This window comes from Chiloscyllium punctatum, chromosome 45 (genome assembly GCF_047496795.1).
Source record: "Chiloscyllium punctatum isolate Juve2018m chromosome 45, sChiPun1.3, whole genome shotgun sequence".
NCBI lineage: Eukaryota > Metazoa > Chordata > Chondrichthyes > Orectolobiformes > Hemiscylliidae > Chiloscyllium > Chiloscyllium punctatum.
Genome location: NC_092783.1, coordinates 36,459,981 through 36,477,113, shown reverse-complemented (window position 1 = coordinate 36,477,113; position 17,133 = coordinate 36,459,981). Strand labels below are relative to the sequence as shown.

Below are 17,133 nucleotides of genomic sequence, written 5' to 3'. Positions count from 1 at the left end.
CAGGAGGCTCCCAAGCACTGAGGATGTCACCTAGACAGGGAATGAAATGTTTGCAACACAAATTCCCAGCTCAGTGAATAGAACCACAACAATGAGCACCCGAGCTAAAAATCTTCTCCCAAACTTTGGTCATATATACGTTCAGTAGGTTGGGGTCCCTGAGGGTGTTGCTAAAATGAGAAAATAAAATTTTTAAAAACTCAATACATCACAGCATCCAGTGCATTAGCAATTGCACATCTGGGGAAATAAGAATCCTGTGACAGGCACAAACAGTGCTGCAATTGCCCAAACTCTGATCTTAGCAAATCCATGTAAGAGACTACAATTGCTCAAAGGGTGTTGCATATGCTGCACTAAAACATTTCACTGGTGCCACAGTCAGTATTGCTCACTTCAATTTCTTCCTCTCTGAACAGCTATAGAAAGAACACAACCTCAGATCCAGGTGCACTCTTCAAAAGATAAAAGAAAAACTGCATTAAAATTTAAAACACATTATCCTTGCAACAGTTGTTTTTATTTAATATTGTACTTTTCAAAATTATGATAATTCCTTGAAGTGCAGATAACATTTTGCAAGAAAATATACTGCAACTTCAATATCAAAAGGAAAGAAATGTCCAACAAATCAACTACCTTCATCTCAGTAACCATTGGGTCAATAAAACGAATGCAGTCACCGTCTTACAAGTAAGAACTTTTTAAGGCAGGTTGGGCATCCTCATCATTACTAAAGTCACTTTACAGATTCCAGTTTATAACTGCTGTTTTTTTGGTGAAGTATCTCATTTATAAACTTTACCACAACACCCTAAATTATGAATAAAGCATTACATTTTTAATCATAGTATACATCATTTTAGGAAGACATAGCAAACATAGTCAATTGGATCAACGTACAACAATCGCATTATCTCAGACAAAATATGCCAAGACAAAATTTCCTGTTTTTAAATTGAAAGTTTAGTATCTGATTAAATTCAGAAATTGAAAAAGAAACCCATTTTAAATGATCTCGGGATTATAGTTTCAATTCAAAATATTTCCAAACTTACTGACCCGCATAAATACTTCCTTCAAAAGCTGAATACTCAAAGATGTTGACTAATTGTCTGACTAGTCTTTCATGATGTTGTTTTCAAGTGAAACAGAAGATTTGCTGTAAGCACACACCTTGGAATAAAGATACAGATTTAGTATGGACCATGTATATACCAGCAATTTACTTTTCCATTAGTTAATGTTTCTTCCAAGCACCTCCAGGATAGCACGAGGGGGTAAACAGTATAGTGTTCAGTTCTTGTACAGAAAGGAAACATTATCTGATCATAATCCTTGTTGCATGTTTTTCTAAATATTGTTCCTCTTACGTTCTTCATCATATTTGGATTACGGTTGTCATTTAATAAACAAAACATAAACACCCATGACAAGGCAAGACAGTGCAACTGGTACATGAAGTCTTGTTCCTATTACTGCAGCTGTAAAGAAACATAGTTTTATTTAGTAATCAGTACAATAATGTTTCCTCACTTTTGTTTTCTTTAAAAATACACTAGGATACATTGCAAATATCACATTCAGAATCATCTCAAAATAACTTTAATGAGGTAGCATAATGTAAGATTTAACATGTGGCATGGAGCAGAAATTCTGGTAGACATTTTGCCTCAAAAGTTTCTTAATCTCTGCTGTACTGTATGGAAACTCTCAAAAGTTTAAAGCTAAAAATCACACACAACACCAGGTTATAGTCCAACAGGTTTAATTGGAAGCACACTAGCTTTCAGAGCGCCACTTCATCAGGTGATAGTACAGGGCTCAATCCTAACAGGATTTATTGCAAAACTTTACAGTGTGATATAACTGAAATTATACATTGAAAAATTGATTGTTGAGTCTTTCATCTGTTTGAATACAGTGAGTTTCACTTCTTTCATGTGTAAGTCACAAAACCTTTTTTAAAAAAGTTGCATTCTCAGGTTAGCTGTTAACAATGGGCGATAGCTAGACAATATGTTGAAGGTGTTAGCCCCCTGTGTTCTCTGTCTATGCCATGATGTTTAGATTGATTCTAATCTAAAAAGTGAGATAATAGAGTTTTATATGAATTCATGCAGTTTTTGAGCAAAGTACAATGTAACTCTGCAAGTACAAATTCAACCCACAAAATATATATGTGTGTGTGTGTGTCTGTCTGTCTGGGGTGGGGATTGTGAGTATGAGAAAGTGTATGCGTGTGTGTGTAGTGAGTGTAGAGTATCTTAAGTCTGAGAGGGTGCATGTGAGAGTGTGGGAGCGTGTGTCTGTGTGTCCAGGAGTGCGTGCGCAAGAGAGTGTTGGAGTGTCTGTGTGTATAGTGCAATGGTCATCACCTGTAACTGTGACATGAACCCAAGGTTCCAGTTGAGGCCCTCCCTATGGGTACCGAACTTAACTGTCAGCTTCTGTTCAGCCACGTTTTGCTGCTGCCTGTCCCGAAGTTCGCCTTGGAGGATGGTCACCCGAAGGTTCGAAGTCGCATGTCCTGGACCACTGAAGTGCTCCCCATCTGGGAGGTAACACTCCTGTCTGTTGTGCCGTGCCCATTCATCCGTTCTCGTAGCCTTTGCTCGGTTTCCCTAATGTACCATGCCTCCAGGCCTCCTTGCCTGCAACGTATAAAGTTAGACAACGTTGGCTGAGTCACAGGAGTACCTGCCACGTACAAGGTGGGAGGAGTCCCCACGCGTAATGGTGGAATCTACGTCCACACACTGACACATCTTGCAGCGCCTACCGTGACAGGGGATTGTATGGCGTTGTTCGTAGCAAGTTGCCCGGCTCTCAGGACAATGATCTGTTTGAGGTTTGGCGGTTGTTTAAAGGCAAGTAGCGGGGTGTGTGGAATGTCTTGGTGAGGTGCTCATACTCATTGATAGTATGTTGCAGGTCACGAAGCACATGGTGTAGTTTTCCAGCTCCTGGGAAATACTGAAAAACGAAGGATACCCTGTCAGTTGCAGCACGTGTCTGTCTCCTGAGGAGGTCATTACGGTTCCTTGTTGTGGCATGTCGGAACTGGCTGTCGATGAGTTGGGCATCGTACCCTGTTCTTGTGAGGCCATCCCTGAGTACTTCCAGGTGTCTGTCAGTGTCCATGACGGACACCTGGAAGTACTCAGGGATGGCCTCACAAGAACAGGGTACGATGCCCAACTCATCGACAGCCAGTTCCGACGTGCCACAACAAGGAACCGTAATGACCTCCTCAGGAGACAGACACGTGCTGCAACTGATAGGGTATCCTTGATTTTTCAGTATTTCCCAGGAGCTGGAAAACAACACCATGTGCTTCGTGACCTGCAACATACTATCAATGAGTATGAGCACCTCACCAAGACATTCCACACACCCCTCTACTTGCCTTTAAACAACCGCCAAACCTCAAACAGATCATTGCCCTGAGAGCCGGGCAGCTTGCTACGAACAACGCCATACAATCCCCTGTCACGGTAGGCGCTGCAAGATGTGTCAGAGTGTGGACGTAGATTTCACCATTACGCGTGGGGACTCCTCCCACCTTGTACGTGGCAGGTACTCCTGTGACTCAGCCAACGTTGTCTAACTTTATACGTTGCAGGCAAGGATGCCTGGAGGCATGGTACATTAGGGAAACCGAGCAAAGGCTACGAGAACGGATGAATGGGCACGGCACAACAGACAGGAGTGTTACCTCCCAGATGGGGAGCCCTTCAGTGGTCCAGGACATGCGACTTCGAACCTTCGGGTGACCATCCTCCAAGGCGAACTTCGGGACAGGCAGCAGCAAAACGTGGCTGAACAGAAGCTGACAGTTAAGTTCGGTACCCATAGGGAGGGCCTCAACCAGGACCTTGGGTTCATGTCACATTACAGGTGACCACCATTACACCACACATACATTTTGTGGGGTGAATATGTACTTGCAGAGTCACATTGTACTTTGCTCAAAAACTGCATGAATTCATGTTTTAGATTAGAATCAATCTAAACATCATGGCATAGACAGAGAACACAGGGGGCTAACATCTTCAACATATTGTCTAGCTATCATCCATTGTCAACAGCTAACCTGAGAATGCAACTTTTTAAAAAAGATTTTGTGACTTACACATGAAAGAAGTGAAACTATCATGGTATTCAAACTGATGAAACTCTCAACAGACAATCAATTTTTCAATGTATAGTTTCAGTTACATCACACTAAAATTTTACTATAAATTCTGTGTGTTAGGATTGAGCCCTCCACTATAACCTGATGAAGGAGCGACGCTCCGAAAGCTAGTGTGCTTCCAATTAAATCTGTTGGACTATAGCCTGGTGTTGTGTGATTTTTAACTTTGTACACCCCAGTCCAACACCGGCATCTCCAAATCATGACTCAAAAGTTTAGAGAGAGTCGTTGAGATGTACAGCATGGAAACAGACCCTTTGGTCCAACTCGTCCAGGCCAACCAGATATCATAATCTGATCTAGTCTTATTTGCCAGCACATGGCCCATATCCCTCAAAACCCTTCCTATTCACTTACCCATTCAGATGCCTTTTAAATGTGGCAAATTTTACCAGCCTCCACCACTTCCTCTGGCAGTTTATTCCATACACGCACCACCCTCTGCATGATAAGTTACCCCTTAGGCCCCTTTTAATTTTTTCCCCTCTCAGCCAAAACCTATGCCCTCTAGTTCTGGACTCCCCCACCCCAGGGAAAAGACTTTGTCTGTCTATTTACCCTATCCAAGCCCCTCAATTTTATAAGCCTCTATAAAGGTTACCCCTCAGCCTCCAACACTCCAGAGAAAACAGCCCCAAGCCTATTAAGCCTTGCCCAATCCTCCAACCCTGGCAATATCCTTGTAAATCTTTTCTGGAATCTTTCAAGTTTCACCTTCCGACAGGAGGGAGACCAGAATTACACAACATTTCAAAAGTGGCCTAACCAACAGTTGCAATATGACCTCCCAACTCCTATACTCAATGCACTGACCAATAAAGGAAAGCATACTAAATGCCGCCTTCACTATTCTATCTACCTGCGGCTCCACTTGCAAGGAACTATGAACCTGCTGAACAAAGAGACCTTGGACTGCAACACTCCCCAAAACCTTCCCATTAAGTGCATAAGTCCTGCCCTGATTTGTCTTTCCAAAATGCAGCAGATCACATTTGTCTAAATTAAACTCCATCTGCCACTCCTCAGCCCATTGGCCCATCGGATCAAGGTCTGGTTGTACTCATAACATTTGTTGTCCACTACACCTCCCATTTTGGTGTCATCCGCAAACTTACTAACTATACCTCCTAGGTCCACATCCAAATCATAATGAAAAGCAGCGGACCCAGCACCTATCCTTGTGGCACACAACGGATCCCAGGCCTGCAGTCTGAAAGGCAACCTCCACCACCACCCTCTGTATTCTACCTTCAAGCCAGTTCTGTATCCAAATGGCTAGTTCTCCCTGTATCCCATGAGGTCTAACCCTTCGTCACAGAGTAGCAGGAAGAACTGACAGGAGTCACAGTGGATTACTCCACACACACTACTAACCTGCTCACAACGATATTAGTTGAGAGTAGGGTCAAGTGTCTTGTGAAGAGAGAAAAGAGAATTGGTGCTTTGAGTCCAGTATGAGTCTTCTCCAGAACAGAAAGATTGTTGAAAAATGGATTTTTTATACTTTTGATAGAGAAGCAAAAAGGCAGATTGGTATTGAGGCCCAGTGCAAAAGTCAAAGTGGTTGTTAATGATGATGAAACAGGGAAAGGTAAAATAAGTTAGATTTGATTTATTATTGTCACATGTACCAAGATACAATGAAAAGTATAATTTTTAAGGAAAATCACACCCTAAATAAGTACATTAAGGTAATAGAACAGAATGCAGAATATTGTGTTACAGCTACAGAGAAGGTGCAGAGGAAGATCAACTCTAATATATGAGAGGCCTGTTCATAAGTCTTACAACAGCAGGGAGAAAAAACTGTTCTTGAATCTGTTGGTATGTGTTTTCAAATATTTGTACTTTCTGCCCAAAGAAGTTGCAAGACAGTATAGCTAGGGTGGGAGAGGTCTTTGATTACGTTGGCTACTTTCCAGAGGCAGTGAGAAGTCTAGACAGAGCCAATGGAAAGAAGGCTGGTTCTCGTAATGGGCTGGCTGCACGGGAATAGAATGTTTTCTATGGTGCATCTATAAAAAAAATGGCAAGACTCATTGTGGACATGCCAAATCTCCTTAGCCTTTTAAGTAGGTAGAGGAATTGGTGTGCTCTCTTGACCGTAGCGTTGACGTGCAATCTTCCGACGAAGTACAACACAAACTTGAGGAACACCACCTCATTTTCCACTTTGAATTTTACAGTCTGAGGTCTCAATATTGAATTCCACAACTTCAGATATTAACAACATTATGTCTGTTCTCCATTTTTCTTGTGGTCTAACACCCCCTCAACCCTTGTCTTGTTGATTTTGCTCGTAGTAGAAAAAGACCATTCTCTTCCTTTCATGTGTTAATTAATACTTATTTTACACATCTTTCTCCTTTACCACGTTTAACAATCCCTTTCTCTTTGCACAGGGTCTTCACACCATCTGCCCTTTTACTCCTCCTCTGCCTCTGTCAAAAAGTATATTAAAAAAAACTACTTTCCAACACATTTCAGTTCTGAAGTTGTCATATTGGACTCAAAATGTTAACTCTGCTTCTCTTTCCACAGATGCTGCCAGAACTACTGAGTTTCTCCAGCATTCTGTTTGTTACAGATTTCCAGCATCCACAGTACTTTGCATTTTTCTGTTATTTGCATTGTCTGATAAATATTTATTCAAGAAGATCTAAAGTCATAAAAATAAACAAAAATATTGCTGGACATACAGAATATCAAACTAAATTTATTTTACAATTTTATGATTTTAGTTCATGATCTATTAAATCGCATGCTTTAATCCAGTGTAGTTACAATATTTAACTTACTAATCAAATATTTTTAATCAAAACCAATTAGTTTACCCCTCAAGAATATACAATACAAACTTGAGCAATAAGTCATTCAAAATCCAGATGATCTTTTTATTATTTGTGATTTTATCATATCCTAAAACAGATTAATGTTTTTGTTCATTAAAGCTAATATCACATCAATTTACCTTTGTAAAATACACCCCATACCCCTTTCTTTTCAGATAGTAGCCACTTATTTAGTCGGGGAACTTTCTTTAGGTATGCACAGGTGCATATAAAAAGCAAGCCAAAGACCAGGAGCCCATCGAAAGAATATACTGCAAAACATAAGTGGTTTTGGTTAAAACTGAAATAGTCTTCTTTAATTCATTTAAAATACATTCTTTAGTGTTAAGATTATATAAAACTAGTAAATATATTCAACATTACTCCAGTATGGGGTTTCACATACAAGTCAACAGTTTTCCAGCATCAATCTTGTAACTTAGTTCTTAATAAGGATATTAAAAAATACAAAAAAACTCACAGGATATAACTTCATTTCTTTTTGTAATGCTGCTGATACGTAACAGGGAACTTTTCACAAATGAGAAATTGTTTCTCTGTTAAATTGGTTGGGTTATAACTGCCGGTCATGATGTTGATTCAAGTTGTAGCCGAAACAGAAATGTCAAGAAAACATGACTACATGACCAAATGTACAAATGAAATTATTTATTGGCTTGGGACTCTAGCCTCAGGAACAATAGATGTGCTGTAGATTCATGGACCGGAAGTGGTGAACCTGCTCCCTCAGCTGATAAGTTGGGGACAAGCCTCCCTTCTCAACTAGGCCAAGTGAGGAAATTTCATGACCATCAAACCAATCAGCTCCGGGAGGAACTTCCATCCACACAATCTTGTCTGTTGGTGAAAGGTAGCATGGACACCTCTTGTGGAATGAGCCCATCAATGGTCACGAATAAGATGAAATTCCCAAGTAACTCAAAAGGTAATGCTTGATGTCTCACCCACTGCTGTAAAGTACTGGCAGAGACAGGTAGGCAGTCATGGCAATATCATGCCACCAGTTTTTAAATCACCACTCATCTCCACACCACAGCAGCCAGCCTGCTTACAGGATGACTACAAAATTCCACTCATTGTGGTAAATAACATTTCATAAAGTCAATTTAAAATACTATGTACTTCTAGGAAGCATTTCCTGTCAGCTACAATTAAATGTATCTGTAGTACATAAAAGTTAAGATTAAAAGACAAGTTATTCAAAGTATTCAATTAAAAGTATCTAGGAAAAGAAAATTCTAGAGGCTTGCAATTGACTTTAGGAATTTTTTAAATTCACTTGTGGGACATGGACTTCTTTGGCTGGCCAGTATTTTCATTGTCCATCCCTTGAGAAGATGCCTCCTTGAATGGCTGCAATACACATGTCTGATCACATTTTTTGAAAAAAAAAGACAAAGCCAGAACTTTGGCCCACAGACAAATACAATTAATGTCAGCATGAAGGCACTCAATTTCCATTAACTGCATTAGAATTTAAGGTCTTAAAAGATTAGACAGAAAACTTCCATAGGAGATTCCTGCTAGAAGCTGCCTCTGAATTTTACTTTTTTTTTGCTGTTTGTTTTTGCTGTTTTTAATCCATATATCACAAGTTAAAAACTGGTGTTAGTACATATATTTAGTGACTGTTTTAAAAACACTAATAGGCCAGAGACCCAGTCCACAATCAGAACACGTAGATGAGGAATTAGAACCGGAAACCAATCAACATCCTGTTACTCAACAAGTGCTGAAAAAGCTTAAAATATAGATAGAGTTTAGGGAAACAGATAGAAAGGAGGAAAGATAAAGAAAGAGAGAGACACACACACACATATCGATGAAAACACTTTCCAGTTCCAAGAATGGAAAAGCAGTTAAAGGTTTAGGAAGAACTTGAACAGATGGAAACTGGCAGGTAAAACTTCTCTCCACTCCGTAACTGTCCAAATTTTCCTGTTAGAGAAAGTCAAGTTTTGAAGCCCTTAACTAGTTACATTCCTAAATTTTAAGAGGGTGATGTGTAGTCCTTCTTCACTACTTTTGAATGGGGAGCAGGACAGTTACAATGGCCACAAGAAATGAGAACCTTTTGGTTTCAGGGTCAGTTAACAGGGAAGGCTCGAGAAGTCTATTCCATGTTGGCCCGTGAAATGGCCATTGATTGTAATCAAACAAAGGTTGCAATTCTTGGTCCACTAGAGCAGTCCTAAGAGACATACCTCAGCGGGGTGCATAGAACAACCAACAAGGTATCTTCACTGCAGATTCTAACCACTTCATAGAATTTGCCCTGTGTGAAATCCACTCAAATACACTCTCGCAATCCTGAAGGAGTTTTGTCCTCAATGGGAGCACCATAATCCTCTCAAAGTGAGCAATTCTATTTCCTTACTCAGATACTAGAAACACCCAATCCCTAATGTCAGGGAGGATTTGAAACTTTACTCTTTCCTCCCACACTAGGATTCCCATCACCAAGACGACATTATCTGGGGACATTAAGTGAAGTGATGCAACCAGAAGCCAAGATTGCACCAAATAAATCTAATGTGAGTGGAATGGGAGAATAAATGAATACATTTTTACTTGTTTCTTTCTTTTAATCAGAATGCATGTCACCGGGACAAAAGGTATCATGAATAGATAGATTTATGGCTGTTGTTAAAACACACTCAACAGCCCAATAAGCATTACTGTTATAAAAACATAAATTGCTGGAGAAACTCAGCAGGTCTGGCAGCATTTATAAACAACAGCTAACAACCTGTATGAGCTCTCTGAAAGTAATCGACCTCCTTTCATTCAAAAGGCACAACAGAAATTATATTTCAGCATTATTCCTTAGAAGACCTTCAAAATGAGGTTTTTATCCATAGAGCAAGAGTAGATTTGCTTGCAGTTAGACAACAGATCAGCCGTGATCTCATTAAATGGCAGAATATGCTTGAGCGGCTGAATGGGCTACTTCTGCTTCTATGCTCCTGAATAACAAGATCATCAATTGCTGCCACAAAGGAATTCCAGATCACTAATTCCTACTTTGGACTTTTGAACTCCATCTTAAAAAAACAAAGACATTGATAAACTGGCATTCCTTAGTTGATTTGTAGTCAAGCTGTTGTTTATTAAAAAGAACTTTATTCTTTTCAATCCGTTCTCTTATGTTTATCTGTGTTGCAATCAAAAACAAAGTATTACTCTCCATCTCTTCCATATTTAAGTATGTGTGAGAAAAGCACTGAGTATGTTCATTCAACATCCATATTCTGAAAACTGTACACTTGTATTACAAACAAAGGAAGCAGATAAATGTCACCATAGTTTAAATAAAGGGGAAAAATTAAATCGCAGGTCTGTTTAATGTCTGGTGGTGAGAATAAAGAGAAAATAAATGTTTTTAAACTCACAATTGGTTTGTAACACATTCTGAACACTATACGCTTGTATATGGATGTTGAACAAACAGGTTCACTGACTGAAGTATGCAGGATTTGGCTGTCTATTACCCCCAAGTCAGGGATTGGTGCATGATATTGTAGAGCAATTTGTCATTTCCTGGTTGTGTGTTAAAGTTATTAACTGCACAAGTGTTGAAAATGAAAAATATTCCAGAATATCAGGCATTGGTATTCTTCTCCACATAATTCCTAATTTATAAAAACTATAATATTGTATTTGACAAATAAGTCTAATGTATATTGCACTAGTCCAATCCATCAGTACAGAAAATAGCTGTGGATGTAAGCTAGTTACATTGTATTTTATTAACTCTAACAATTATTATTGCAAAATGCATAACAGAACTTTTATTATGTGTTATACTTGTGAAAATTAAAGTCATAATCATAGACTAATAACAGCACAGAAACAGATCCTTTGGTCCAATTGGTCTGCGCCAACCAGATATTCTAAACTGATCTATTCCCATTTGCTAGCATTAGGCCCATATCCCTCTAAACCCTTCCTATCCGTATACCCATCCAGATGCCTTTTAAATGTTGCAATTGTACCCATCTCTACCTCCTCTGGCAGTTTGTTTCATACACTGTCTACTCTCTCGTAAAAAAGGTTGCTGCTTAGGACCCTTTTAAGTCTTTCCCCTCTCACCTTAAACCTATGCCCCCTAATTTTAGACTCCCTTACCCTGGGAAAAAGACCTTGGCCATTTCACCCTATGCCCCACACGACTTTATAAATCTCGAAAACGTCAGCCCTCAGCCTATCTTTATAACTCAACCTTCAATCCGGCAATATCCTTATAAATTTTTTTTGCACCGCTTCAAGTTTAAATAACATCTTTCCTTTAGCAGAGAGACCAAAACTGAATGCAGTATTCAAAACGTGGCCCACCAATGTCTTGTACAGCTGCAACATGACGTCCCAACTCCTATAGTCAGTGTACTAACAAAGCAAGCTTGCCAAATGCCTTCTTCCGTAAAACAGAAGGCAAAAATACACACAAACTCATCCTCACTGATCTGCCAATGTTTGTACTGGTAGGAGTGACTACTACAAAGACTTTGTTGAGACAGCATGGAAAGAGGCCCTTCACCCTACTTGTCCATGCCAATCAGGTTTCCTAAACTGAACTAGTTCCATTTGCTTTGCTCTCCAGTCTATCTATATTCTGCTGCAACTTCTGACAGCTCCCTTCACTATCTGCTACTCCACCAATCTTAGGTCATTAGCAAATTTGCCAATCAGACCACCTAAACATTCCTCTAGATCATTTACGTATATCACAAACTGGTCACAGTTCTCCATTTTGAGAAATTCACTCCCACTCAGTCTCTGTGTCCTGTTGCCCAGTCAGTTCTTTATCCATCTACCTAGTACACCCTGGACTCCATGCGACTTCACTTTCTCCATCAGAGAAAAGGTGATGATGGGGAACCTTATCAAACACCTTAATGAAGTCCAAGTATATGGTATTTAAAGCCCTTCCCTCATCATTCGACTTTGTCACTTCCTCAAAGAACTTCTATGAAGTTAGTAGGATATGACCTTCCTGCATAAAATCATGCTGCCCATCATTGACAAGCCCAGTTTCTTGCAAATGTAAATAGATCCCATCTCCCGGTATCTTCTCCAGTAGCTTCCCTACCACTGATGTCAGACTCACAGGTTTAGAATTACCTGGATTATCCCTTACTACCCTTCTTACACAAGGGACAACATTAACACAGGACCTTAACATATCTTTGCAGCATCCTTGAACACTGGTAAGGCCCCAGCTATTTCCTCTCTCACTTCCCTCAGTAACCTGGATAGATCCCATCCAGATCTGGAAATTTGTCCATTTTAATGCCTTTTACAATACCCAACACTTCATCCCTCCTTATGCCGACTTGACCCAAAGTAATGTACCTGAATTGGAAGGGGGCTAATATACTGGCAGAAAGATTTGCCAGAGCTACTGGGGAGGATTTAAACTAGTAATGGGGGACCGGGGGAGGGCACGCTGGGACCCTTTTAATTCCTCATTTCAGATTGGCCCTACTTTCCAGGTATTCTTCCAAAGCTTCATCTGCTTTCAGTCACTTAGACCTTATAAATGCTTCCTTTTTCCTCTTAACTAATCTCACAATTTCATCTGTCATCCATGGTTCCCTAAATCTTGACATTTCTATACCTCAGTTTCACAGGGACATGTCTGTCCTGAATTCCAAATCAACCTCTCTTGAAAAGCCTCCCACATATCAAACGTGGATTTACCTTCCAACAGCAGCTCTGCTCAAACAACCCACATATCCCAACTCCAGACAAATTTTGCTACAATTGGCCTTCCCCCAATTTAGCATTTATCCATGAATATTCTAAAACCTATGGAATTGTGATTATTATTCCCAAATAATCCCCCACTGAAACTTCGACAACGTGGCCAGGCTCATTCCACAACACCAGGTCCAGTATGGCCCCTTCCAGAGTTGGACTATTTGCATCCAGGAGGGTTTTCTCGGCAGTATGTTTCTTATAAAATCTGCTCCATCTAAATCTCCAACACGAAGTGAATCTCAGTCAATGTTGAGAAGATCAAAATTTCCCATCACCACCACCTCCGACATCTTTCCATAATCTGTCTACATATTTGTACTTCAGGCCTCCCAATAGCGAATGTGAGATGCAGTACAACCCCACCCTTCCTATTTCTGAGCTCTGCTCATATTGCCTCACTACTCAAGTCCTTCATAATGCTGTCCTCCAGCTGTGATATCCTGTCTGACCAGTAATACAACTCCTCCGCCCTTTTTATGTCCCTCTCTATCCCACCTGAAGCATCTATATCCTGGGATATTCAGTTATCAATCTTGTCCTTCCCTCAACCAAGTCTCAGTAATAGCAATAACATCATACTCCCCGGTACTAATCCAAGCCCTAAGTTCATCTGCCTTACCTACTACTCTTCTTGCATTAACATAAACTGACTTCAGACCACCTGTCTCTTTACGTTTATCACCTGCTTCCTGCCCACTCTTCCCCTTAGTCACGCTGACTTCATTATCTAGATCCTTACAGGCTTGGGTTATTATCTTCTAACTGTCAGCTAACCTCCTCATTTGGTTCCCATCCTCCTTGCACATTGGTTTAAACATTACCCAACAGCATTAGCAAAAACATCCTCTAGGACATTGGCTCCTGTCCTGCCCAGATGTAGACCATCTGATTTGTTATATTCCACCCCCCGCTACCCCCTCTCCTGAACCAGTCCCAGTTTCCTAAAAATCTGAATCTCTCAAGCCACTCATTCATCCTGCCTCTTTCATTTCTACTCTGACTAGCACGTGGCACTGGTAGCAATCCGGAGATTACTACCACTGAGGTCCTACTTTTTAAACTTGGCTCCTAACTTCCAAATTCTGCTTGTAGGACCTCATCTCATTTATTATCTATATCACTGGAGCCTATACGCACCACGACAACTGGCAGTTCACCCTCTCCCTTCTAGTTGTGTTAATAAAAAACAGGCTGTGGGATATTGAAAGTTTTACTGCTCTTTGATTAGGGAATGTTTTACAAGGTGTTTAAAACATTATAAGACTTATTTTGTAACTGAATTTCAACATTGCACCTAATGGACTTGTGTTTGTGGTAAGAGTAATGGGGAGGCCATCCGCATTCATCACTACATTGGAATAAAGCAGACAGCAACTTTCAGCATCTGCACATGCACAATTAAATACAGAAACAAGGAAGTTAGATTTGCCAAATATTGCTCCTTAAGATTTGCTACACATTGACAAGAAACACAGCATTGAAATACTTGTTTAAGATGGAATTACAGTATTTAATTAGTCAAACGACTTGTCTGCACTGCAAATTTGCTGTTATAAATTTGAATTCTCATGTTTTCAGATTTTACAACAACTTATATTTCCATAGCATCTTTAACAAAGTATCCTGAGACTCTTTATAGGCATTTTACAAAACAAAATATAACACAAAGCCACATAAGACGACATTAGGTCAGATGACCAAACGTCGGTCAAAACAGCAAGTTTTAAGGAGTGACAAAGGAAGAAAGGAAGTACAGAGGTGGAAGAAATTCTGGAAGTTTTGAGCTTTGGCAACTGAATGCATGATCACAAATAGTGGCACAATTAAAACTTGGTTTGCTGAAGAGATAACTTGAAGAGTTGAGGATTTGTAAATCATAGAAACAGGAATAGAGGAACTTGAATACAAGGATGAGAGTTTTAACATTATATGTTGCTTAACCAGTAGTCAAGGCGAGTCAGTCAGCATGGGAGGATATGTCAGGGCTTGCTGCCAGTTACAACAAGATTAGCAGTGTTTTGGATGCCCTGAAGTTTATGGAGGATTAAAGTGTGGGAGACTAATCATTGGAATAGTTAATTCTAACACAGGCAGCATTAGATGAGCTGGGCCAGGGCTATCACAGAGATACAAATAGGTAGTCTTTTAATTATTGGTGGACACTTATTTTAAAAAAAACCTTGCAATGCATGTTTTTTCTAAATTCGCTCTCAATTCCAAGTTGCTCTCCCTATTAATTTTGTTAGAAGATTTGATATTGCATTAAATATTATAACTTACATACAGTACCAATATACTTCTGATCTCTCAATAAGGACTATATAATCTGATTAGTTAAGACAATGTATAGTCACTTGCTCTGTTCACCCAAAGTCCCACATTCACAGGCAGCAAGCTGATTCAGCTTCAGAATCCTGCAAGCACAGTGCAGAAGAACAAAGAAAATCTGTTCGCCAGAGTAAATGCCAACACCATTCCCCACTGAGTGCAAAAGTCCAGCCATTTGTATTGTACTAACAACTTTCCCAGGACTGCTGCTCAAAATAAAGCTTTTGTACCATGCAGAACACACATTCCTTCAGAGCTACAAAATCTAGCTGATAAATATGGAGCAAGTGCATTCAAAGTTCACTTGAAAAGGTGCAAATATTGCTCAGGTTTTATTATGTTCCTTTACAGAATTAAAGTCTTACCTTTAATTATTATTCCCCCACCAAATGTAACCTGAAAATTACTATTAGATGTTGTACGGTACTTGAAATGTAAGGCATGAAGTGTGTGCAGTTGTTAGTAATGCTTCTACAATAATGCATGTGGCTACTGGCAAATGCCTTGTATTTTTACCAGTGTTAGTGCCAGTGCTTTTCATTATCTTTACTAATGACCTACTCTAAAAGTTCAACCACCCCACGAGTTGTGGATGAAACAGAGGTTTGTACTACTAATACATTTGTGAATAAGAAAAATGTATTGCAAATCTATGATAGGAGAACGGGTCTGCAAACTGGCAAATAGTAGTTAACAGAGATAAAATGTAGGGTTGTGAATGTGGGCAGAACAACACAAAGCATACACAGCTTGCTCATTTATAGATTGTAAAGAAAAGATCTGCACTGTATTGTACAATTCTTAGGTCCACGAGAAGTACCAAGTGACAGCCAAAGAAAATAGGACATTAGGTTGTAATTTCAGGGCAATTCCATATGATAACATAAAACCAGCCATTTTTGGTCTTCTCATGTGGTGAATGATAAAGGTTTTATAAAAGGTTGAATCAAAAGGCCACAAGAAGGATATACAATGTAAAATACCTAGCATAACCAAAAATATATTTGTAGAGCACACTTAACATCATAAATTTTTCTTGGAAAGCCTTAAAGCAATATATGACACAGAGCCACATAAATGGTAACACTGCAGAAGATAAAAGAATTGGTTAATTTTAAGCAGGATTGAAAGGAGCAAAAAAAAAAGAGTTGTAGATAGGAATTCCCTTCCTGTATCCTTCCATCTGTGTGTTGGGCTTTGGCAGCTAAAGGTACAAATAACAATCATACAGCAAATAAAATCATGAGGATCATGACACAAAACAGGTATCTCAGAGGTGTGCGCGCTGCAGGAAATTAAAGAAATGGAGGGCAAAGTAATGCAGAAACATGAAAACAAGAACGTGAATTGTTAAGACAACTGTTGCTTAACCAGGAGCAAGTATAGATTAGGGGGTCAGTGAGAACAGGTTAACGGATAAAGGATTTGGTGCTAATAAAGAAAAAGAAACAGGTTTTGCACTACGGCACATTTAAGCAGGTTAAAAGAGGAGATTCAGAAGACAATGAGACAGAGCAGGGATGATTGTGTGATGGAGACAAAAATCACTGCACACAAAAAAATGTAGCTGTAAAATCAGCTGAATCTTCAGGATTAGCTATCAATGTCCAAGAAAATTCAGGGAAACATTTTCAGGTTTGGGAAAGAGTTTCATTTTTACTTCTCTGTTGGTGTTGAACATGATAAAGCTTAAAACATCACAGAGCGCCTGTTTGTCTTCTCCTGTCGATTGTTTTCATCCACTGTTACGCACCTTCAAAATTATGTCTAATAAATAATCACTGGGTCATTTAATTCAAATGACTGACTAGTCATAGAGATGTACAGCACAGAAACAGACCCTTCTAACTTGTCCATGCTGACCAGATATCTTAATTTAATCCAGTCCCATTTACTAGCACTTGACCATGTCCCTCTAAATCCTTCTTATTCATATACCCATCCAGATGCCTTTTAAGTAGTCATGTGAGAAGTCAAAGCCCTGGTTTTGTTTAG

At 39.6% G+C, this 17,133-nt stretch overlaps 1 protein-coding gene across 1 annotated transcript in view; it reads right to left on the bottom strand.

The window, feature by feature from the left end:
• Positions 1-498: 498 nt before the first annotated feature.
• Positions 499-17,133, bottom strand: part of tmem167b (transmembrane protein 167B) — a 35,954-nt gene continuing 19,319 nt past the window's right edge. The window contains exons 2-3 of the mRNA XM_072563562.1: positions 7,170-7,301; positions 499-1,484 (exon numbers count right to left, since the gene is read on the bottom strand). Of these exons, the coding sequence (XP_072419663.1) occupies positions 1,402-1,484; positions 7,170-7,301 (215 nt within the window). The 3' untranslated portion in view covers positions 499-1,401. The remainder of the gene's footprint in view (positions 1,485-7,169; positions 7,302-17,133) is intronic.